Source organism: Aulonocara stuartgranti, assembly GCF_965226115.1.
Source record: "Aulonocara stuartgranti genome assembly, chromosome: 16".
Classification (NCBI taxonomy): domain Eukaryota; kingdom Metazoa; phylum Chordata; class Actinopteri; order Cichliformes; family Cichlidae; genus Aulonocara; species Aulonocara stuartgranti.
Window position 1 is genome coordinate 34,729,649 of NC_138952.1, and position 24,692 is coordinate 34,754,340.

At 39.5% G+C, this 24,692-nt stretch overlaps 1 protein-coding gene and 3 long non-coding RNA genes across 4 annotated transcripts; all 4 read right to left on the reverse strand.

The window, feature by feature from the left end:
- Positions 1–3,200: 3,200 nt before the first annotated feature.
- LOC309691052 (uncharacterized protein) lies at positions 3,201–8,020 on the reverse strand. The gene is made up of 2 exons (XM_082508568.1): positions 7,969–8,020; positions 3,201–7,561 (listed from the first exon to the last, which is right to left on the reverse strand). Exon 2 carries the CDS (start codon positions 6,985–6,987, stop codon positions 4,114–4,116), a length of 2,874 nt encoding a protein of 957 aa, XP_082364694.1. The 5' UTR covers positions 6,988–7,561; positions 7,969–8,020; the 3' UTR covers positions 3,201–4,113.
- A 2,879-nt stretch (positions 8,021–10,899) lies between these two features.
- Positions 10,900–15,211, reverse strand: LOC309690485. The gene is made up of 2 exons (XR_014271739.1): positions 11,551–15,211; positions 10,900–11,421 (listed from the first exon to the last, which is right to left on the reverse strand). It is a non-coding gene; the product is annotated as an uncharacterized lncRNA (long non-coding RNA).
- Positions 15,212–17,842: 2,631 nt separating this feature from the next.
- On the reverse strand, positions 17,843–20,123 carry LOC309691337. The gene is made up of 3 exons (XR_014271963.1): positions 20,056–20,123; positions 19,516–19,559; positions 17,843–18,446 (listed from the first exon to the last, which is right to left on the reverse strand). It is a non-coding gene; the product is annotated as an uncharacterized lncRNA (long non-coding RNA).
- A 599-nt stretch (positions 20,124–20,722) lies between these two features.
- On the reverse strand, positions 20,723–23,854 carry LOC309691386. Its single transcript, XR_014271986.1, has 2 exons — positions 21,374–23,854; positions 20,723–21,244 (listed from the first exon to the last, which is right to left on the reverse strand). It is a non-coding gene; the product is annotated as an uncharacterized lncRNA (long non-coding RNA).
- Positions 23,855–24,692: the final 838 nt, after the last annotated feature.

The following is a 24,692-nucleotide window of genomic DNA, read 5'->3' on the forward strand; positions in this document are numbered from 1 at the left end:
AACACTGACAAGCACAGAGGCCAACTTTGACATTAAAAGGTGTAAAAACAAGTACAAGATATTTACAATAAGCAGACCTCAGTGCAAGAAAGAGTCTTTCCAACACTGATAAGCACAGAGGCCAACTTTGACATTAAAAGGTGTTCAAACAAGTACAAGATATTTACAATAAGCAGACCTCAGTGCAAGAAAGAGTCTTTCTAACACTGAAAAAGCACAGAGGCCAACTTTGACATTAAAAGGTGTAAAAACAAGTACAAGATATTTACAATAAGCAGACCTTAGTGCAAGAAAGAGTCTTTCCAACACTGATAAGCACAGAGGCCAACTTTGACATTAAAAGGTGTTCAAATAAGTACAAGATATTTACAATAAGCAGACCTCAGTGCAAGAAAGAGTCTTTCTAACACTGAAAAAGCACAGAGGCCAACTTTGACATGAAAAGGTGTTCAAACAAGTACAAGATATTTACAATAAGCAGACCTCAGTGCAAGAAAGAGTCTTTCCAACACTGAAAAAGCACAGAGGCCAACTTTGACATTAAAAGGTGTTCAAACAAGTACAAGATATTTACAATAAGCAGACCTCAGTGCAAGAAAGAGTCTTTCCAACACTGAAAAAGCACAGAGGCCAACTTTGACATTAAAAGGTGTTCAAATAAGTACAAGATATTTACAATAAGCAGACCTCAGTGCAAGAAAGAGTCTTTCCAACACTGATAAGCACAGAGGCCAACTTTAACATTAAAAGGTGTAAAAACAAGTACAAGATATTTACAATAAGCAGACCTCAGTGCAAGAAAGAGTCTTTCCAACACTGACAAGCACAGAGGCCAACTTTGACATTAAAAGGTGTAAAAACAAGTACAAGATATTTACAATAAGCAGACCTCAGTGCAAGAAAGAGTCTTTCTAACACTGAGGAAGCGCAGAGGCCAACTTTGACATTAAAAGGTGTAAAAACAAGTACAAGATATTTACAATAAGCAGACCTCAGTGCAAGAAAGAGTCTTTCCAACACTGATAAGCACAGAGGCCAACTTTGACATGAAAAGGTGTTCAAACAAGTACAAGATATTTACAATAAGCAGACCTCAGTGCAAGAAAGAGTCTTTCCAACACTGAAAAAGCATAGAGGCCAACTTTGACATTAAAAGGTGTTCAAACAAGTACAAGATATTTACAATAAGCAGACCTCGGTGCAAGAAAGAGTCTTTCCAACACTGATAAGCACAGAGGCCAACTTTGACATGAAAAGGTGTAAAAACAAGTACAAGATATTTACAATAAGCAGACCTCAGTGCAAGAAAGAGTCTTTCCATCACTGATAAGCTCAGAGGCCAACTTTGACATGAAAAGGTGTTCAAACAAGTACAAGATATTTACAATAAGCAGACCTCAGTGCAAGAAAGAGTCTTTCTAACACTGAAAAAGCACAGAGGCCAACTTTGACATTAAAAGGTGTTCAAACAAGTACAAGATATTTACAATAAGCAGACCTCAGTGAAAGAAAGAGTCTTTCCAACACTGAAAAAGCAAAGAGGCCAACTTTGACATTAAAAGGTGTTCAAATAAGTACAAGATATTTACAATAAGCAGACCTCAGTGCAAGAAAGAGTCTTTCCAACACTGATAAGCACAGAGGCCAACTTTGACATTAAAAGGTGTTCAAACAAGTACAAGATATTTACAATAAGCAGACCTCAGTGCAAGAAAGAGTCTTTCTAACACTGAAAAAGCACAGAGGCCAACTTTGACATTAAAAGGTGTAAAAACAAGTACAAGATATTTACAATAAGCAGACCTCAGTGCAAGAAAGAGTCTTTCCAACACTGATAAGCACAGAGGCCAACTTTGACATTAAAAGGTGTTCAAATAAGTACAAGATATTTACAATAAGCAGACCTCAGTGCAAGAAAGAGTCTTTCCAACACTGATAAGCACAGAGGCCAACTTTAACATTAAAAGGTGTAAAAACAAGTACAAGATATTTACAATAAGCAGACCTCAGTGCAAGAAAGAGTCTTTCTAACACTGAGGAAGCGCAGAGGCCAACTTTGACATTAAAAGGTGTAAAAACAAGTACAAGATATTTACAATAAGCAGACCTTAGTGCAAGAAAGAGTCTTTCCAACACTGATAAGCACAGAGGCCAACTTTGACATGAAAAGGTGTTCAAACAAGTACAAGATATTTACAATAAGCAGACCTCAGTGCAAGAAAGAGTCTTTCCAACACTGAAAAAGCACAGAGGCCAACTTTGACATTAAAAGGTGTTCAAACAAGTACAAGATATTTACAATAAGCAGACCTCAGTGCAAGAAAGAGTCTTTCCAACACTGAAAAAGCACAGAGGCCAACTTTGACATTAAAAGGTGTTCAAATAAGTACAAGATATTTACAATAAGCAGACCTCAGTGCAAGAAAGATTCTTTCCAACACTGATAAGCACAGAGGCCAACTTTAACATTAAAAGGTGTAAAAACAAGTACAAGATATTTACAATAAGCAGACCTCAGTGCAAGAAAGAGTCTTTCCAACACTGAAAAAGCACAGAGGCCAACTTTGACATTAAAAGGTGTTCAAACAAGTACAAGATATTTACAATAAGCAGACCTCAGTGCAAGAAAGAGTCTTTCCAACACTGAAAAAGCACAGAGGCCAACTTTGACATTAAAAGGTGTTCAAACAAGTACAAGATATTTACAATAAGCAGACCTCAGTGCAAGAAAGAGTCTTTCCAACACTGAAAAAGCACAGAGGCCAACTTTGACATTAAAAGGTGTAAAAACAAGTACAAGATATTTACAATAAGCAGACCTCAGTGCAAGAAAGAGTCTTTCCAACACTGACAAGCGCAGAGGCCAACTTTGACATGAAAAGGTGTTCAAACAAGTACAAGATATTTACAATAAGCAGACCTCAGTGCAAGAAAGAGTCTTTCCAACACTGATAAGCACAGAGGCCAACTTTGACATTAAAAGGTGTTCAAACAAGTACAAGATATTTACAATAAGCAGACCTCAGTGCAAGAAAGAGTCTTTCCAACACTGATAAGCACAGAGGCCAACTTTGACATTAAAAGGTGTTCAAACAAGTACAAGATATTTACAATAAGCAGACCTCAGTGCAAGAAAGAGTCTTTCCAACACTGATAAGCACAGAGGCCAACTTTGACATTAAAAGGTGTTCAAACAAGTACAAGATATTTACAATAAGCAGACCTCAGTGCAAGAAAGAGTCTTTCTAACACTGAAAAATCACAGAGACCAACTTTGACATTAAAAGGTGTAAAAACAAGTACAAGTGTTAACTCAAAATACACGACGTCGTACTCTCAGTCACAGCGCTTTATTTGTTCCGCCATTTTTCATACGGACAACAACAACAACCCTTCGCGGGCTACAGTACTCTCGCGATAAAATAGAAAATAACAAGTTAACAATCTCCCTCTTTCTTAAAATAAAATAAAATAAAAGTATAAACACACCCCTGTAAACATTTGTATACATATATGTATATATTTATATAAACAAAAAAAAATTTTCAAAAGTGCTTTGCTTTACTTAAAGCATACTATCATTGCACACAATAAACAATGGTACATTTGAATGCAAAGACAACTTTGTAAACAAAGGATTACAGTATCCAGAGTCCTTCATCTAGCGCCTTTAGAAGGGTTAAAGGTGAAACTCCCTTTTTTGTCAGACAATCAGCAAGTTGAGATTTTGAATCTGACCAACAAACCTGTCTGATTTTCTTGCCTTGTATGAGCTCTTTAATGCTGCTCATTTCTAGCCCCAGTCTCTTCTCTGTAACCTGCTTAGTAGACTTGAGTGCATCAAACAAGGAATGATTATCAGTCACACAGATCAAAGGAAGAGCGTTTAGACCAGTGTTACCAGTTGTAAGCTCAGAAAAAAGTGTTGCCAGGAAGACTGCACTGTCTATTCCATCTGACATGGCAAGAGTTTCTCCTGCCAGTGTACTTCTGACCACGCGCCTGATTTTTTTAGACTGCCAGAAGAGAGGACAAAACTTTCCTCCTTTACCCATAAGGACGATTAATGCCCCTCCTTGAGTACCGCCATCAGGAAGGTTGCCAAATGAAGCATCACTGATATGCCAGATCCTCACTGTTACCCAAGTGCTGAAACTTAAGAGTCACTTTCTCTGCCTTAAGTTTACGGATTACTTTGTTCACTTCATGAATAGACTGTACAGTTGCATCTTTGATATTAGATCCAAGGCTACATGTGTCAAACATAACATCAGGCCTTGTTTGTTTGGCAACCCACAAAATCTGTCCTATTTTTGACCTGAGTTGCTCACGTTCTGTTTCACTTAAGGAAGCCTCCCTCTGTACAGCCCGTGCTGCTTGTAACTGAACCGGTTGTAGGTTGTCAATGTAAAGTTGTTGATGCACCTCTATTACATCATTAACTGTACAAATGTCCATACCAACATAAGAAAAGCTGTCATGTTCTTCACGGCCCACAAGGAAGGTAGATTTCAGTACAGGAATGATATGAGTTGCAAAGTGACTTGAACCAGCCCAAAGGAAATCATCAACGTGACATGCAAGCACTCCTGTAACCTCAGATTGTTCATTCTGCCAATAGAACACTGCAGGATCAACCTGTGATATTTTACCACCAGTTTTGAGCATAATGTCTTTGACCTTATTGTACCAATAAAGTGAACCATCTGCAAGTCCATAAACACACTTTTTCAGTTTCCATAGAACATTGTCCTTGCCAGCTTCAGGTGGGGGACGAAGATAGATGCCTCTTGACAGTTCCATTCCCTGCAAGAAGGCAGATTTAATGTCCATTGAATTTACTCTCCACTTGTTTTGACATATCACAGCTAGCACCAGTCTGAGGGACTCAGACGCACATGTTGGAGAGTCTTTCTGTAGTTCTTTAGTATTTACCTCTTCAAACCCCCGTGCCACAAGTCGAGCCTTGGGGACAACACCATTAGTAGTTTCTTTGAGTGTACAGACCCATCTAGTAGACAGACATTTTTGACCCAGGTCTTTCACTTCATCAAACACACCATTACTTTGCCAGCTCTCAATCTCCTGCTGCTTATCAGAATCAAAGGAAATATCTTTTGTTATGAGTACATCTGCATCTCTGTTTTCACCTTCACTACCATCATGCTCAAGATATTGCACATTGTACCAGTTTTTGTATTGCCCTTTTGCTTTTCCCGCTCTGCCTAGCACTCTGGCTGTGTGTTGAACACCGTTGTCTCTGTTGGTAAAAGCAATCAGCTGTCCTGATCTTAATTTTACATTTGCAGAGACGTGATCAGTGGGTGTAGAGGGCTCATTTGCAGTTTGTGTGACAGACATGTTTTCTGTAGTGTTGGTTTCTCTGTCAATAGTGATGTCTTCTTCCTCACTAATACTCTGTTCACCATCGGGTGTGTCAGTGTCATCATTTTCAACTGCGTCTTTGTTGTCATCATCAGTAGTACTGTGTGGTATTTGTTTATCTCCAGTCTGTGAATCCACTTTAGTCAATCTTGACTGGTGTACTCTTACAAGAGTCCCCCCATGTCTTACAAATACAACAGTTCCATCCTGCCCAATAACTACACCTGGACCCTTCCACTCTGTACAGTCGACTCGTTTGTAGTATACTTTATCTCCTGCCTCATATTTGTCATCTGTAGGCCTAAGTTGTTTGCGTAGTGCTCTCCTGATCCTTTCTGAACACTCTGCCTCAGTAAATGCTTTCCTGGAAGCATGTAATGCTGAGATATGTTCAGCTACTCTTGCACTTACAGTTGTGCCCTCTAAGGCAGGTGGCTTATCCATCAACACAGAAGGAAGGTTGGGGTTTTGGCCAAACACAAGTTGATGTGGACTATAACCATGTACATTAAGCATACTGTTTTTGGCCATAAGGGCCCAGTCTAGCGCAGTGTGCCAGTCACATCCACGTTCCTTTTTTACCTTCAGGAGGATTTCTGTAAGTGTCATGTTATGTCTCTCCAGTAGTCCGTTGCTCCAGGGACTATACCCCGCCGTTGTTTTTACCTCAATGTTGAAGTTTTCAGCCATGTCCCGAATGTCTGTGTTGTTGAACTCTCCGCCGTTGTCTGTGTAGAGCCGTCTGGGGGCACCGTGAATGCTTATCCAGGTGTGAATGAAGGAGTTGATGATCTCTGCAGCTTTCTTTGTCTTTACGATGCTGCCGGCACTGAAGCGTGTGAAGTGGTCGATGATGTGAAGGTACCACACATTGGGCTCCAGCTCATGTAGATCCATCGCTACTGTCTCATTATACTCAGAAGCCAGGGGTAGACCAACAGCAGGTCTCGGCTTGGTTTTGCAATATTTCTGACAAATGTCACAGTCATGAACTATCTCTTGTAGAATAACTGCACATTGTTTATCTGTATTGCCAGAGCTTTGGATGAGCCTCAATAACCTCTCTGCAGATGCATGACCAAACTGCTTATGAAGTTTCACAAGGACTTTCTGTTTCTCTTTTGTAGACATTTCAGCAGTTACCATGAGAACTTCATTTTCATTGCAACTTTCTGTAGTATTTTCATCTCTAATGTCCACGCAATAGTGTCCCGAACTAGTGAGCTCTAGAGGAACAGGCTGCTTGAACATGACAACACTGTCATTCTCCATGTCTAGAACAGTCCCTGCTTTCTTGAGAGACGTTTTGCTCAGTAGTAGTGGAATGTCAACAGGAACTACTTCACTTTCAATGTCACATTTTGTTTGTCCAATTTTGGCTGGAAGTTTCACTTTTCTGCTGGAATACACTACAATACCATCCCCAAAGCGAAATGGTCTGGAGCTGGGGGTTTCTGATTGCAACAGCTTGTTTACTTGGCCTTGGCTGAGGTCACGCATGTAACTATCTAGCCACTTCTGACCACAAACTGTACGTGTACATGCAGTATCAATAATGGTTGACCCCAGTGCCTCAGTCAGGAAAATTTCAGCGTCTGTCATTGAGGCTTTAGTGTACAAAGTAATGTTACACTCCTCCACTTTTTCATCCGGTTATAACGCTGTTCAAAGTCTATAATGTAGTCTGCCATGGACACGCTGTGGTTCTTTGCAATGGAGTCAAAACACGAGTAGGCTTCATAAGCGCGGTCTTTCTCTTCTCTCTGAAACACCGCGTCAAGTTTTGCAAGCAGTATTTCCATACCGTAATCTTTGTCCAAATCTTCTGCGGGTATCTCCATGGCCGTTTCTCTGGCTCTTCCCTCAAGGCCCAGCACCACCGCGAGTGCCTGTTTCTTTTTATCCAGCTCCGTAACTCGTCTCCAGATGTTGACTTCATTCTTCCAGCATTCGTATGGCCTGGCTTCATCAAGCTTTGGTGGTACTTTGTAATTGGAAACCATCCTCTGCTACCAATGTTAACTCAAAAGACACGACGTCGTACTCTCATTCACAGCGCTTTATTCATTCCGCCATTTTTCATACGGACAACAACAACAACCCTTCGCGGGCAACAGTACTCTCGCGATAAAACAGAAAATAACAAGTTAACACAATATATTTACAATAAGCAGACCTCAGTGCAAGAAAGAGTCTTTCCACCAATGAAAAAGCACAAAGGCCAACTTTGAAATTCAAAGGTGTAAAAACAAGTACAAGATATTTGCAATAAGCAGACCTCGGTTCAAGAAAGAGTCTTTCTAACACTGATAAGCACAGAGGCCAACTTTGACATGAAAAGGTGTAAAAACAAGTACAAGATATTTACAATAAGCAGACCTCAGTGCAAGAAAGAGTCTTTCCAACACTGAAAAAGCACAGAGGCCAACTTTGACATTAAAAGGTGTAAAAACAAGTACAAGATATTTACAATAAGCAGACCTCAGTGCAAGAAAGAGTCTTTCCAACACTGAAAAAGCACAGAGGCCAACTTTGACATTAAAAGGTCTTCAAACAAGTACAATATATTTACAATAAGCAGACCTCAGTGCAAGAAAGAGTCTTTCCAACACTGAAAAAGCACAAAGGCCAACTTTGACATGAAAAGGTGTTCAAACAAGTACAAGATATTTACAATAAGCAGACCTCAGTGCAAGAAAGAGTCTTTCCAACACTGAAAAAGCACAAAGGCCAACTTTGACATGAAAAGGTGTTCAAACAAGTACAAGATATTTACAATAAGCAGACCTCAGTGCAAGAAAGAGTCTTTCCAACACTGAAAAAGCACAAAGGCCAACTTTGACATGAAAAGGTGTAAAAACAAGTACAAGATATTTACAATAAGCAGACCTCAGTGCAAGAAAGTGTCTTTCCAACACTGATAAGCACAGAGGCCAACTTTGACATTAAAAGGTGTAAAAACAAGTACAAGATATTTACAATAAGCAGACCTCAGTGCAAGAAAGCAAGGTGGGGAGGGGGTACTCACCTTCCACTTCACTGACACGCATCAGCATCCAGTTCTTCATGAGAAGAGGGGGAGGATGAGAGGGCGATGTACTCACCTTTACTGACACGCACGGTATCAGTGTCCCACGCTTCATCAGAAGAGATGGCGCTCAGGAGACTGTCATCAAGGATCCTGATGACTTCAGAAAGGTCTCGTTCTTGGGACGTTCAACAATGTAGTCAAGACAGCCTGTAAGGAAACAAAGTTTAAAATAACAGTAGGAATGTAGTAAGCACCCAGTGCTAAAGCTACAGGCTACATTCATATCAGACTGAATGACACTTTACTTGTTCATGTGAGAAGAAAACAAGATTTCAACTATGTCCACAATCATTAAGTGAAGCATCCAAATCTCTGCCAAGGCAGCTCACTCTGTGCACACTACACTTTTAAGGTAACAGTATTGTATTTTGTATACATTCATTTTGTTTATTTGTTCTTTTTAAACCTTTATGCAAACACTACGTTGGACTAGGTCATGGATAATAGGTACTGATTTGTAAAGAACTGGACATGAATAGCATACTGCAGAAAATCCATAAATAATTTAGCAGCTCATTCTCATATTTTTTTTAATTCTTTCATTAACGATGTAAAATATAACGAAACATTTAATCTCCCCATGTACCAATTCCATGTCCTAAATATTGCTAATGCAAAAAAGGCAGTAGAACTCCACACACAATTTTAAAAATAAAACACATTTTTGTAACAGTTTGACTTTATGATTATTTTTGACTATGATTGATGTTTTAATATTCTTTTTTATATTATTTCATTTTATTTTATTTATCATCGCATATGTAGCTGGGAAAAAGTTATAGTTTATTCAAATGAAGCCTTTGAGAAGAAAATGATGTCAGGACCTACAGGGGACCTGGTGTGTTTACTCCTATATGTCCTAACATTGTGAGGAGATGCTGTTACCATAGAAACCGATATACACATATACATATGTATATTTGGGGAGGGGGGCATTTTACGAATTTTAAGCTAATTTTAACCATTTCATTGGAAAAAAGTGTCAAATTTGAAGGCTTCAAATCAAAGTAAAACCTTTTTTCACATTCATACACCAGTCGGTAATAAATTCTACACCTCTCCTGGAAAATTTAAAGCATAAAAGCGATTTGCCAGGAAAAGTCTTAGAACACACTTATTTTGATCACATTAAAACGTGATATTCACACTGGAACCTGTAAAATTACTATAGTCATCTAGTGATTCTTGAAATAATTGAAGAAATTTTGAAATGTACCTGGTGGCTGTCGACGAGTCGGGGTCCACGATCTTCAAGCTTTGCTGTTATGATGAAACACAAGTACAAAAGATCCAAAGATGCAGTAGTTGTTGTTGCTTTGTAGTAAAATCCGCTTTCTGTAGAAATATTCTCCAAAAGTTATCTTTCCACAAGCTGAGCTTGGAGCAGGTCAAGACAAATCCAAGAGCAAGTGTAAAGGAACAGCTGGAACCTTGCGCAGCATTCATATACCAACAGCCTGCATGGTTACGGTTGCTAACATGCGTGTGCACGTGATATAACTATATGAACTGAGCCCATCAGTGTAATTTACAGTAAAGTTATGGTCATTTATAGTTACTGCCTTTGTCACCCTTTATGTGGGATGTCTAATAACCATGTAGGTATATCCAGAAATAAACACAGATATTAGAAAGCAGTAAGTCAGTACCTGAGATGTTTGTTTCAGTGAATAACATTAGCATAGCTCATGCTAATATTATAGCTTCACATTTTTCTTTTCAAAGGTAACAAAAACTTTGCGTTCTCGCTACTTACCATGCTGTAATACAGGTATATGCTAGCAATGACAACATTTAACAGATGTTTTTTAAATGCTAGCCGTGCTAATTAATTAGCCTTAGGATCGCTTGAGGTCTTGTTTCCAGCTCTAGTTGTCATAAGGGAACTTAGGCCTGTGCGAGCCTTTGGCACGAAAATGAGTCTCGTAAAGCTCACTATTAAACTGACAAAAAGCCTTAGAACCTAGAAACTATTATTCTTACAACTGTGCTGTGTTTATGTTATAACATATAGCAAGAACCTATAACTATAATTGACATTTGACCTCACTGAATGATTATAGCAGCTGTGTGTTATGTCATGGCATGTTTTTAAAATGCCACCTGAAATTTAGGAGGGGGGTTCTTGAGAGTTTTGTACTTTCATCTGATAACACATACTGTTTATGTATATTTAACACAACAGGCAAGGGATTGTGGTATAATTAGAATTAACACAGATTGTGTAGTCTTTAAATAGACGAGCATTTTTAAAAGCACACATATTATTTGAACACTTCCGTAACTTATTTTTAGTTTTGCTGCACATAAGTTGAATGCAATTAAATCTCATTACCTTTTATTATCCTTGAACTTATTTCATTACACGTAATATAAACACTGCTTATTTAGAAAATAATAATTAAAACACTTCTTGTAATGCGTTAAAATCAGCCCAACTTTTATTTTCAAATTTAAAGCATTTCAGCCAACATACTGGACACTGTTCTGCTGAACAACACACATATTTCCAATATTGTAGCTGGTGTTACTTAATAATTTATTATTTTATTTGTCACACACTTTAAAACTTTAATAACTTTTCAATGAAACAAAGTCTCAGATTTAATTATTCTGAAACTAAGTTTAAGCTTCCCATAACTTTTTATTGCAAGTTACATTACTAATATAATAAATATAAAATGTTTTTATTGTTCATCCACAAGTGCAGTCTCTGGCTCAAACAACACAGAAGCTTGGTATGTTCGTTTGTCAGTCGAGGCATTACTGCTTGAGTGCCTGTCATGAATTTAGCTCATCCAAATGCAATTGTCTGAAGAAAGTCTTTAACATTGTCCCAACTTCCCTTAAGTACAGTGGCAGTAGATGTGGGCTGAAGATGCAATGACCTTGAACCTGCAGGTGACCACACCATCTGTGATGGAGGGCTCATCTCTCCTGGTGTCCTGCAAGGAAACAACAATATTCTTTAGAACACCAAGTTATATTTGATCTACTTATTTCACTTATCTGTGGCCGGGTTGTGGGGGCAGCAGCCTAAGCAGAGAACTCCAGACCTCCTTTTCCACACCCACCTCCTCCAGCTTATCTAGGGGAACTCCATCATGTCTTGGGTCTGATTCAGGGCCTCCTCCTGGTGGGAGCTCGTCCAGTACACCTCACCTGGGAGACGTCCAGGAGGAATCCTTGTCAGATGCCAGAACCACTTTAACCTGCTCCTTTTGATGTGGATCTTTGAAAAATACAGAAAAAACCCAATAATCATATGATTTCTGATGAGCATGCGCTTTGACAACAGTGGGAAGGAAAAACTCCATTTTAAAAGAAAGAATCCTCCAGTAGCACCAGGCTGAGGAAGGGACAGCCATCTGCCACAACCTGTTGGGATGAGCAGAGGAAGACAGGACAAAAGATAAAACTGAAGACTCTGCCTCCCATTCTACTTTTAACAGGGAGCCATAGTCTGTCCCCCAGTGCATGTAGCAGGCATGGAGGAAATCCAGGCCCCAGACACCCAGAGGCCCCCAGAATGTGAGAGCCCAAGGAGGACCATCGGAGTTGCAGCCATGCCACCCTCCTGGGAAGCGCTGAGGAGAGCCCCAGATTAGAGGTCACCCAGCAGCCACGGAGCAGAAGCCACAGGGGGCCCGTGATGTGGCTGTGGGCTCTGCCGGCAGACAGCTGTGGCAGAGTGACCTGAGCCACAGGCCCAGAGGCCAGAGGACTGAGAGCCCCCCACCCCCCGGAAGTGGCCTGACGGAGCCACGGGTGCCAGACCTCGCCAAGCAGTCACTGGGAGTGAGCCGGTACATACCTGAGCGCCCAGCCCCGGACACCAGAACCACCAACACACCGACGCCTGAGGGCATCAACTAACGGCAAGGAGTGTGGTGAATCGAGATAGGCCTCCATACCTTGGAGGGCCTGAGATGTTCCCAGAGACGTGGAGTGTAACCGACCTGACATACAGACACAGTCGAACAGGCGCACGCAGCCACCAACGGGCATTCCCACCCTCATGCACACATATTCATACTCCACAATCACCCAACGTGGAGACAGACACAAATGGACACTGTACACAGTCCTCTTTTAAGGAAGAAAAATCATTGCAGATTCATGCATTACTGACTTTGAAACAGTTACAACAACATATCTAATAAAATGGACATTCTCAGTCACCCACACATGAAGTCCTACCCCACCACCCTCGGGAAAAAACATACGTTACTTATGTTGTTTCTTTTTATGTGTTTTACAACTGTGAAAGATTCACTGACTCTTACTAAATGACCTCACACAGTGCCTAATTTCTAAAAAGGATTTCACACTAATAGAAACACATCGACGTCTCTTTTTCTCAGAGAGAAACATGTAAACCTGCACTCACACTGTATTCTTTTTGTTAAACCGTCACTGGCTCCTTCACTGGCCTCCTCATGTTTGGGTGACACTTAACAGCTAATTACTGAAATGTTCTCATTGCATGTTTGTATATCAACTAACGCACGGTTGGATCACCCAGAGAACTTTCTACTCACACGAAACATTTTTGCAAATGCATCCTGACGCTAATTTGACCTGCAGGCTTTCAATTGCTCCTCTGTTGTAAACCCCACAGTAGCTTTTTCAGGCCAAAAGAAGGTTTTGCACTAGCACAGAATCTGACCCTGAATATCACCATGATAGCTCTGACCACTTGATTTCTCGTTCTTAACTTTATCAAATGAAACACTCTGAAGATGACAGCTGAATTCCAATCAATTAAACTAACTCTGCATATTGTATTCCTGTCTTGGGATCAAAGTGCTGGAGAGGTGATCCGGTGAGTTCCTGCAGGACAACATGATGTGAAAAATTCTTGTTTGGTTTGAACAACAAAACTGATGAGTTGCTGACTGTGAGCTGCAGCTAGTGTAAATCATGCTTTTGATGGATATTTCTCACTGACACACTTTTTGACCTCCTCTAATAACAAATGTTACCTGAGTTCAGTGTGCACTGCTTTCGTGTCAAGCAGATATGTGTCATATGTCATATGTGTTCTTGATTGAACCTCCTGCTCTGGTTGTTTCATGCAGGCTATACTTATGTTCTTGATCAAAACCGACCTCAAAAATAAATGATGTTTATCTTAAGATAGACACTCAGTGATGCTGCAATAGCAGGAACTGACCTACAAACCCTCATCCTGCCCTGCACCAGTGGTCACAGTGGGAGATTGAAGTAGTTTAAGCAGTTTTGTCCTGTTGAAATCATCTTTAGTGAGCCCCTCTGATAAATATTTAGACTTTCACACATTTCAGGTTGTAGGAGTGGGCTGATTAAAGTGTCTACTTTCTTCACTTTACAAGCAGCTTAAATATTGTACAAGGACATTGCTCAAAATTTTATAACACATCTGTTCTGCTATCCCTCCTGTCAGCTAAGCACAGAAAGCTGAGGCTACAGTTCATATGGGTTTGGAAAATTGGGAAACAATGCTGAGTCTCAATTTCAATCTTGTTGTAACACAGATTATATTTTTCATGAATAGAGTCAGCCAGGACACAGCCTTCCCCTGCACCCATACCTACTCCTAATACCTAATACACAGAAGAGTAAACACAGTCAGTAAGCTTGTCACTTACGGAACTCATCAGGAATCAGAAGACTGCAAATCCTGTAAAAGAGTTAGAGATGCAGCGTTAAGAGCATATGAGCTGGCATTATGGTTAGTTTATTGAAATTTAATTTTACACTTTTTTATTTAACAAGCAGACCTCAGTGCAAGAAAGAGTCTTTCCAACACTGATAAGCACAGAGGCCAACTTTGACATGAAAAGGTGTTCAAACAAGTACAAGATATTTACAATAAGCAGACCTCAGTGCAAGAAAGAGTCTTTCCAACACGGAAAAAGCAAAGAGGCCAACTTTAACATTAAAAGGTCTTCAAACAAGTACAAGATATTTACAATAAGCAGCCCTCAGTGCAAGAAAGAGTCTTTCCAACACTGAAAAAGCACAGAGGCCAACTTTGACATTAAAAGGTGTTCAAACAAGTAGAAGATATTTACAATAAGCAGACCTCAGTGCAAGAAAGAGTCTTTCCAACACTGAAAAAGCACAGAGGCCAACTTTGACATGAAAAGGTGTTCAAACAAGTATAAGATATTTACAATAAGCAGACCTCAGTGCAAGAAAGAGCCTTTCCAACACGGAAAAAGCACAGAGGCCAACTTTGACATTAAAAGGTATAAAAACAAGTACAATATATTAACAATAAGCAGACCTCAGTGCAAAAAAGAGTCTTTCTAACACTGATAAGCACAGAGGCCAACTTTGACATTAAAAGGTGTTCAAACGAGTACAAGATATTTACAATAAGCAGACCTCAGTGCAAGAAAGAGTCTTTCCAACACTGAAAAGCACAGAGGCCAACTTTGACATGAAAAGGTGTAAAAACAAGTACAAGATATTTACAATAAGCAGACCTCAGTGCAAGAAAGAGTCTTTCCAACACTGAAAAGCACAGAGGCCAACTTTGACATGAAAAGGTGTAAAAACAAGTACAAGATATTTACAATAAGCAGACCTCAGTGCAAGAAAGAGTCTTTCTAACACTGAAAAAGCACAGAGGCCAACTTTGACATGAAGAGGTGTTCAAACAAGTACAAGATATTTACAATAAGCAGACCTCAGTGCAAGAAAGAGTCTTTCCAACACGGAAAAAGCACAGAGGCCAACTTTGACATTAAAAGGTATAAAAGCAAGTACAATATATTAACAATAAGCAGACCTCAGTGCAAGAAAGAGTCTTTCTAACACTGAAAAAGCACAGAGGCCAACTTTGACATTAAAAGGTGTTCAAACAAGTACAAGATATTTACAATAAGCAGACCTCAGTGCAAGAAAGAGTCTTTCTAACACTGATAAGCACAGAGGCCAACTTTGAGATTAAAAGGTGTTCAAACAAGTACAAGATATTCACAATAAGCAGACCTCAGTGCAAGAAAGAGTCTTTCCAACACTGATAAGCACAGAGGCCAACTTTGACATGAAAAGGTGTAAAAACAAGTACAAGATATTTACAATAAGCAGACCTCAGTGCAAGAAAGAGTCTTTCTAACACTGATAAGCACAGAGGCCAACTTTGACATTAAAAGGTGTTCAAACAAGTACAAGATATTCACAATAAGCAGACCTCAGTGCAAGAAAGAGTCTTTCCAACACTGATAAGCACAGAGGCCAACTTTGACATGAAAAGGTGTAAAAACAAGTACAAGATATTTACAATAAGCAGACCTCAGTGCAAGAAAGAGTCTTTCTAACACTGAAAAAGCACAGAGGCCAACTTTGACATTAAAAGGTGTTCAAACAAGTACAAGATATTTACAATAAGCAGACCTCAGTGCAAGAAAGAGTCTTTCTAACACTGATAAGCACAGAGGCCAACTTTGACATTAAAAGGTGTTCAAACAAGTACAAGATATTCACAATAAGCAGACCTCAGTGCAAGAAAGAGTCTTTCCAACACGGAAAAAGCACAGAGGCCAACTTTGACATTAAAAGGTGTTCAAACAAGTACAAGATATTTACAATAAGCAGACCTCAGTGCAAGAAAGAGTCTTTCCAACACTGATAAGCACAGAGGCCAACTTTGACATGAAAAGGTGTAAAATCAAGTACAAGATATTTACAATAAGCAGACCTCAGTGCAAGAAAGAGTCTTTCCAACACTTAAAAAGCACAGAGGCCAACTTTGACATTAAAAGGTGTAAAATCAAGTACAAGATATTTACAATAAGCAGACCTCAGTGCAAGAAAGAGTCTTTCCAACACTGAAAAAGCACAGAGGCCAACTTTGACATTAAAAGGTGTAAAATCAAGTACAAGATATTTACAATAAGCAGACCTCAGTGCAAGAAAGAGTCTTTCCAACACTGATAAGCACAGAGGCCAACTTTGACATTAAAAGGTCTTCAAACAAGTACAAGATATTTACAATAAGCAGACCTCAGTGCAAGAAAGAGTCTTTCCAACACTGATAAGCACAGAGGCCAACTTTGACATTAAAAGGTCTTCAAACAAGTACAAGATATTTACAATAAGCAGACCTCAGTGCAAGAAAGAGTCTTTCCAACACTGATAAGCACAGAGGCCAACTTTGACATTAAAAGGGGTAAAAATCAAGTACAAGATATTTACAATAAGCAGACCTCAGTGCAAGAAAGAGTCTTTCCAACACTGATAAGCACAGAGGCCAACTTTGACATTAAAAGGTGTTCAAACAAGTACAAGATATTTACAATAAGCAGACCTCAGTGCAAGAAAGAGTCTTTTCAACACTGAAAAAGCACAGAGGCCAACTTTGACATGAAAAGGTGTAAAATCAAGTACAAGATATTTACAATAAGCAGACTTCAGTGCAAGAAAGAGTCTTTCCAACACTGACAAGCACAGAGGCCAACTTTGACATGAAAAGGTGTTCAAACAAGTACAAGATATTTACAATAAGCAGACCTCAGTGCAAGAAAGAGTCTTTTCAACACGGAAAAAGCACAGAGGCCAACTTTGACATTAAAAGGTGTTCAAACAAGTACAAGATATTTACAATAAGCAGACCTCAGTGCAAGAAAGAGTCTTTCCAACACTGAAAAAGCACAGAGGCCAACTTTGACATTAAAAGGTGTTCAAATAAGTACAAGATATTTACAATAAGCAGACTTCAGTGCAAGAAAGAGTCTTTCCAACACTGACAAGCACAGAGGCCAACTTTGACATGAAAAGGTGTTCAAACAAGTACAAGATATTTACAATAAGCAGACCTCAGTGCAAGAAAGAGTCTTTTCAACACTGAAAAAGCACAGAGGCCAACTTTGACATTAAAAGGTGTTCAAACAAGTACAAGATATTTACAATAAGCAGACCTCAGTGCAAGAAAGAGTCTTTCCAACACTGATAAGGTCAGAGGCCAACTTTGACATTAAAAGGTATAAAAACAAGTACAAGATATTTACAATAAGCAGCCCTCAGTGCAAGAAAGAGTCTTTCCAACACTGATAAGGTCAGAGGCCAACTTTGACATTAAAAGGTGTAAAATCAAGTACAAGATATTTACAATAAGCAGACCTCAGTGCAAGAAAGAGTCTTTCCAACACTGAAAAAGCACAGAGGCCAACTTTGACATGAAAAGGTGTAAAATCAAGTACAAGATATTAACAATAAGCAGACCTCAGTGCAAGAAAGAGTCTTTCCAACACTGAAAAAGCACAGAGGCCAACTTTGACATTAAAAGGTGTAAAATCAAGTACAAGATATTTACAATAAGCAGACCTCAGTGCAAGAAAGAGTCTTTCCAACACTGAAAAAGCACAAAGGCCAACTTTGACATGAAAAGGTGTTCAAACAAGTACAAGATATTTACAATAAGCAGACCTCAGTGCAAGAAAGTGTCTTTCCAACACTGAAAAAGCACAAAGGCCAACTTTGACATGAAAAGGTGTTCAAACAAGTACAAGATATTTACAATAAGCAGACCTCAGTGCAAGAAAGTGTCTTTCCAACACTGATAAGCACAGAGGCCAACTTTGACATTAAAAGGTGTAAATACAAGTACAAGATATTTACAATAAGCAGACCTCAGTGCAAGAAAGAGTCTTTCCAACACTGAAAAAGCACAGAGGCCAACTTTGACATTAAAAGGTGTAAAAACAAGTACAAGATATTTACAATAAGCAGACCTCAGTGCAAGAAAGCAAGGTGGGGAGGGGGTACTCACCTTCCACTTCACTGACACGCATCAGCATCCAGTTCTTCATGAGAAGAGGGGGAGGATGAGAGGGCGATGTACTCACCTTTACTGACACGCACGGTATCAGTGTCCCACGCTTCATCAGAAGAGATGGCGCTCAGGAGACTGTCATCAAGGATCCTGATGACTTCAGAAAGGTCTCGTTCTTGGGACGTTCAACAATGTAGTCAAGACAGCCTGTAAGGAAACAAAGTTTAAAATAACAGTAGGAATGTAGTAAGCACCCAGTGCTAAAGCTACAGGCTACATTCATATCAGACTGAATGACACTTTACTTGTTCATGTGAGAAGAAAACAAGATTTCAACTATGTCCACAATCATTAAGTGAAGCATCCAAATCTCTGCCAAGGCAGCTCACTCTGTGCACACTACACTTTTAAGGTAACAGTATTGTATTTTGTATACATTCATTTTGTTTATTTGTTCTTTTTAAACCTTTATGCAAACACTACGTTGGACTAGGTCATGGATAATAGGTACTGATTTGTAAAGAACTGGACATGAATAGCATACTGCAGAAAATCCATAAATAATTTAGCAGCTCATTCTCATATTTTTTTTAATTCTTTCATTAACGATGTAAAATATAACGAAACATTTAATCTCCCCATGTACCAATTCCATGTCCTAAATATTGCTAATGCAAAAAAGGCAGTAGAACTCCACACACAATTTTAAAAATAAAACACATTTTTGTAACAGTTTGACTTTATGATTATTTTTGACTATGATTGATGTTTTAATATTCTTTTTTATATTATTTCATTTTATTTTATTTATCATCGCATATGTAGCTGGGAAAAAGTTATAGTTTATTCAAATGAAGCCTTTGAGAAGAAAATGATGTCAGGACCTACAGGGGACCTGGTGTGTTTACTCCTATATGTCCTAACATTGTGAGGAGATGCTGTTACCATAGAAACCGATATACACATATACATATGTATATTTGGGGAGGGGGGCATTTTACGAATTTTAAGCTAATTTTAACCATTTCATTGGAAAAAAGTGTCAAATTTGAAGGCTTCAAATCAAAGTAAAACCTTTTTTCACATTCATACACCAGTCGGTAATAAATTCTACACCTCTCCTGGAAAATTTAAAGCATAAAAGCGATTTGCCAGGAAAAGTCTTAGAACACACTTATTTTGATCACATTAAAACGTGATATTCACACTGGAACCTGTAAAATTACTATAGTCATCTAGTGATTCTTGAAATAATTGAAGAAATTTTGAAATGTACCTGGTGGCTGTCGACGAGTCGGGGTCCACGATCTTCAAGCTTTGCTGTTATGATGAAACACAAGTACAAAAGATCCAAAGATGCAGTAGTTGTTGTTGCTTTGTAGTAAAATCCGCTTTCTGTAGAAATATTCTCCAAAAGTTATCTTTCCACAAGCTGAGCTTGGAGCAGGTCAAGACAAATCCAAGAGCAAGTGTAAAGGAACAGCTGGAACCTTGCGCAGCATTCATATACCAACAGCCTGCATGGTTACGGTTGCTAACATGCGTGTGCACGTGATATAACTATATGAACTGAGCCCATCAGTGTAATTTACAGTAAAGTTATGGTCATTTATAGTTACTGCCTTTGTCACCCTTTATGTGGGATGTCTAATAACCATGTAGGTATATCCAGAAATAAACACAGATATTAGAAAGCAGTAAGTCAGTACCTGAGATGTTTGTTTCAGTGAATAACATTAGCATAGCTCATGCTAATATTATAGCTTCACATTTTTCTTTTCAAAGGTAACAAAAACTTTGCGTTCTCGCTACTTACCATGCTGTAATACAGGTATATGCTAGCAATGACAACATTTAACAGATGTTTTTTAAATGCTAGCCGTGCTAATTAATTAGCCTTAGGATCGCTTGAGGTCTTGTTTCCAGCTCTAGTTGTCATAAGGGAACTTAGGCCTGTGCGAGCCTTTGGCACGAAAATGAGTCTCGTAAAGCTCACTATTAAACTGACAAAAAGCCTTAGAACCTAGAAACTATTATTCTTACAACTGTGCTGTGTTTATGTTATAACATATAGCAAGAACCTATAACTATAATTGACATTTGACCTCACTGAATGATTATAGCAGCTGTGTGTTATGTCATGGCATGTTTTTAAAATGCCACCTGAAATTTAGGAGGGGGGTTCTTGAGAGTTTTGTACTTTCATCTGATAACACATACTGTTTATGTATATTTAACACAACAGGCAAGGGATTGTGGTATAATTAGAATTAACACAGATTGTGTAGTCTTTAAATAGACGAGCATTTTTAAAAGCACACATATTATTTGAACACTTCCGTAACTTATTTTTAGTTTTGCTGCACATAAGTTGAATGCAATTAAATCTCATTACCTTTTATTATCCTTGAACTTATTTCATTACACGTAATATAAACACTGCTTATTTAGAAAATAATAATTAAAACACTTCTTGTAATGCGTTAAAATCAGCCCAACTTTTATTTTCAAATTTAAAGCATTTCAGCCAACATACTGGACACTGTTCTGCTGAACAACACACATATTTCCAATATTGTAGCTGGTGTTACTTAATAATTTATTATTTTATTTGTCACACACTTTAAAACTTTAATAACTTTTCAATGAAACAAAGTCTCAGATTTAATTATTCTGAAACTAAGTTTAAGCTTCCCATAACTTTTTATTGCAAGTTACATTACTAATATAATAAATATAAAATGTTTTTATTGTTCATCCACAAGTGCAGTCTCTGGCTCAAACAACACAGAAGCTTGGTATGTTCGTTTGTCAGTCGAGGCATTACTGCTTGAGTGCCTGTCATGAATTTAGCTCATCCAAATGCAATTGTCTGAAGAAAGTCTTTAACATTGTCCCAACTTCCCTTAAGTACAGTGGCAGTAGATGTGGGCTGAAGATGCAATGACCTTGAACCTGCAGGTGACCACACCATCTGTGATGGAGGGCTCATCTCTCCTGGTGTCCTGCAAGGAAACAACAATATTCTTTAGAACACCAAGTTATATTTGATCTACTTATTTCACTTATCTGTGGCCGGGTTGTGGGGGCAGCAGCCTAAGCAGAGAACTCCAGACCTCCTTTTCCACACCCACCTCCTCCAGCTTATCTAGGGGAACTCCATCATGTCTTGGGTCTGATTCAGGGCCTCCTCCTGGTGGGAGCTCGTCCAGTACACCTCACCTGGGAGACGTCCAGGAGGAATCCTTGTCAGATGCCAGAACCACTTTAACCTGCTCCTTTTGATGTGGATCTTTGAAAAATACAGAAAAAACCCAATAATCATATGATTTCTGATGAGCATGCGCTTTGACAACAGTGGGAAGGAAAAACTCCATTTTAAAAGAAAGAATCCTCCAGTAGCACCAGGCTGAGGAAGGGACAGCCATCTGCCACAACCTGTTGGGATGAGCAGAGGAAGACAGGACAAAAGATAAAACTGAAGACTCTGCCTCCCATTCTACTTTTAACAGGGAGCCATAGTCTGTCCCCCAGTGCATGTAGCAGGCATGGAGGAAATCCAGGCCCCAGACACCCAGAGGCCCCCAGAATGTGAGAGCCCAAGGAGGACCATCGGAGTTGCAGCCATGCCACCCTCCTGGGAAGCGCTGAGGAGAGCCCCAGATTAGAGGTCACCCAGCAGCCACGGAGCAGAAGCCACAGGGGGCCCGTGATGTGGCTGTGGGCTCTGCCGGCAGACAGCTGTGGCAGAGTGACCTGAGCCACAGGCCCAGAGGCCAGAGGACTGAGAGCCCCCCACCCCCCGGAAGTGGCCTGACGGAGCCACGGGTGCCAGACCTCGCCAAGCAGTCACTGGGAGTGAGCCGGTACATACCTGAGCGCCCAGCCCCGGACACCAGAACCACCAACACACCGACGCCTGAGGGCATCAACTAACGGCAAGGAGTGTGGTGAATCGAGATAGGCCTCCATACCTTGGAGGGCCTGAGATGTTCCCAGAGACGTGGAGTGTAACCGACCTGACATACAGACACAGTCGAACAGGCGCACGCAGCCACCAACGGGCATTCCCACCCTCATGCACACATATTCATACTCCACAATCACCCAACGTGGAGACAGACACAAATGGACACTGTACACAGTCCTCTTTTAAGGAAGAAAAATCATTGCAGATTCATGCATTACTGACTTTGAAACAGTTACAACAACATATCTAATAAAATGGACATTCTCAGTCACCCACACATGAAGTCCTACCCCACCACCCTCGGGAAAAAACATACGTTACTTATGTTGTTTCTTTTTATGTGTTTTACAACTGTGAAAGATTCACTGACTCTTACTAAATGACCTCACACAGTGCCTAATTTCTAAAAAGGATTTCACACTAATAGAAACACATCGACGTCTCTTTTTCTCAGAGAGAAACATGTAAACCTGCACTCACACTGTATTCTTTTTGTTAAACCGTCACTGGCTCCTTCACTGGCCTCCTCATGTTTGGGTGACACTTAACAGCTAATTACTGAAATGTTCTCATTGCATGTTTGTATATCAACTAACGCACGGTTGGATCACCCAGAGAACTTTCTACTCACACGAAACATTTTTGCAAATGCATCCTGACGCTAATTTGACCTGCAGGCTTTCAATTGCTCCTCTGTTGTAAACCCCACAGTAGCTTTTTCAGGCCAAAAGAAGGTTTTGCACTAGCACAGAATCTGACCCTGAATATCACCATGATAGCTCTGACCACTTGATTTCTCGTTCTTAACTTTATCAAATGAAACACTCTGAAGATGACAGCTGAATTCCAATCAATTAAACTAACTCTGCATATTGTATTCCTGTCTTGGGATCAAAGTGCTGGAGAGGTGATCCGGTGAGTTCCTGCAGGACAACATGATGTGAAAAATTCTTGTTTGGTTTGAACAACAAAACTGATGAGTTGCTGACTGTGAGCTGCAGCTAGTGTAAATCATGCTTTTGATGGATATTTCTCACTGACACACTTTTTGACCTCCTCTAATAACAAATGTTACCTGAGTTCAGTGTGCACTGCTTTCGTGTCAAGCAGATATGTGTCATATGTCATATGTGTTCTTGATTGAACCTCCTGCTCTGGTTGTTTCATGCAGGCTATACTTATGTTCTTGATCAAAACCGACCTCAAAAATAAATGATGTTTATCTTAAGATAGACACTCAGTGATGCTGCAATAGCAGGAACTGACCTACAAACCCTCATCCTGCCCTGCACCAGTGGTCACAGTGGGAGATTGAAGTAGTTTAAGCAGTTTTGTCCTGTTGAAATCATCTTTAGTGAGCCCCTCTGATAAATATTTAGACTTTCACACATTTCAGGTTGTAGGAGTGGGCTGATTAAAGTGTCTACTTTCTTCACTTTACAAGCAGCTTAAATATTGTACAAGGACATTGCTCAAAATTTTATAACACATCTGTTCTGCTATCCCTCCTGTCAGCTAAGCACAGAAAGCTGAGGCTACAGTTCATATGGGTTTGGAAAATTGGGAAACAATGCTGAGTCTCAATTTCAATCTTGTTGTAACACAGATTATATTTTTCATGAATAGAGTCAGCCAGGACACAGCCTTCCCCTGCGCCCATACCTACTCCTAATACCTAATACACAGAAGAGTAAACACAGTCAGTAAGCTTGTCACTTACGGAACTCATCAGGAATCAGAAGACTGCAAATCCTGTAAAAGAGTTAGAGATGCAGCGTTAAGAGCATATGAGCTGGCATTATGGTTAGTTTATTGAAATTTAATTTTACACTTTTTTATTTAACAAGCAGACCTCAGTGCAAGAAAGAGTCTTTCCAACACTGATAAGCACAGAGGCCAACTTTGACATGAAAAGGTGTTCAAACAAGTACAAGATATTTACAATAAGCAGACCTCAGTGCAAGAAAGAGTCTTTCCAACACGGAAAAAGCAAAGAGGCCAACTTTAACATTAAAAGGTCTTCAAACAAGTACAAGATATTTACAATAAGCAGCCCTCAGTGCAAGAAAGAGTCTTTCCAACACTGAAAAAGCACAGAGGCCAACTTTGACATGAAAAGGTGTAAAAACAAGTACAAGATATTTACAATAAGCAGACCTCAGTGCAAAAACGTGTCTTTCCAACACTGACAAGCACAGAGGCCAACTTTGACATTAAAAGGTGTTCAAACAAGTAGAAGATATTTACAATAAGCAGACCTCAGTGCAAGAAAGAGTCTTTCCAACACTGAAAAAGCACAGAGGCCAACTTTGACATGAAAAGGTGTTCAAACAAGTATAAGATATTTACAATAAGCAGACCTCAGTGCAAGAAAGAGCCTTTCCAACACGGAAAAAGCACAGAGGCCAACTTTGACATTAAAAGGTATAAAAACAAGTACAATATATTAACAATAAGCAGACCTCAGTGCAAAAAAGAGTCTT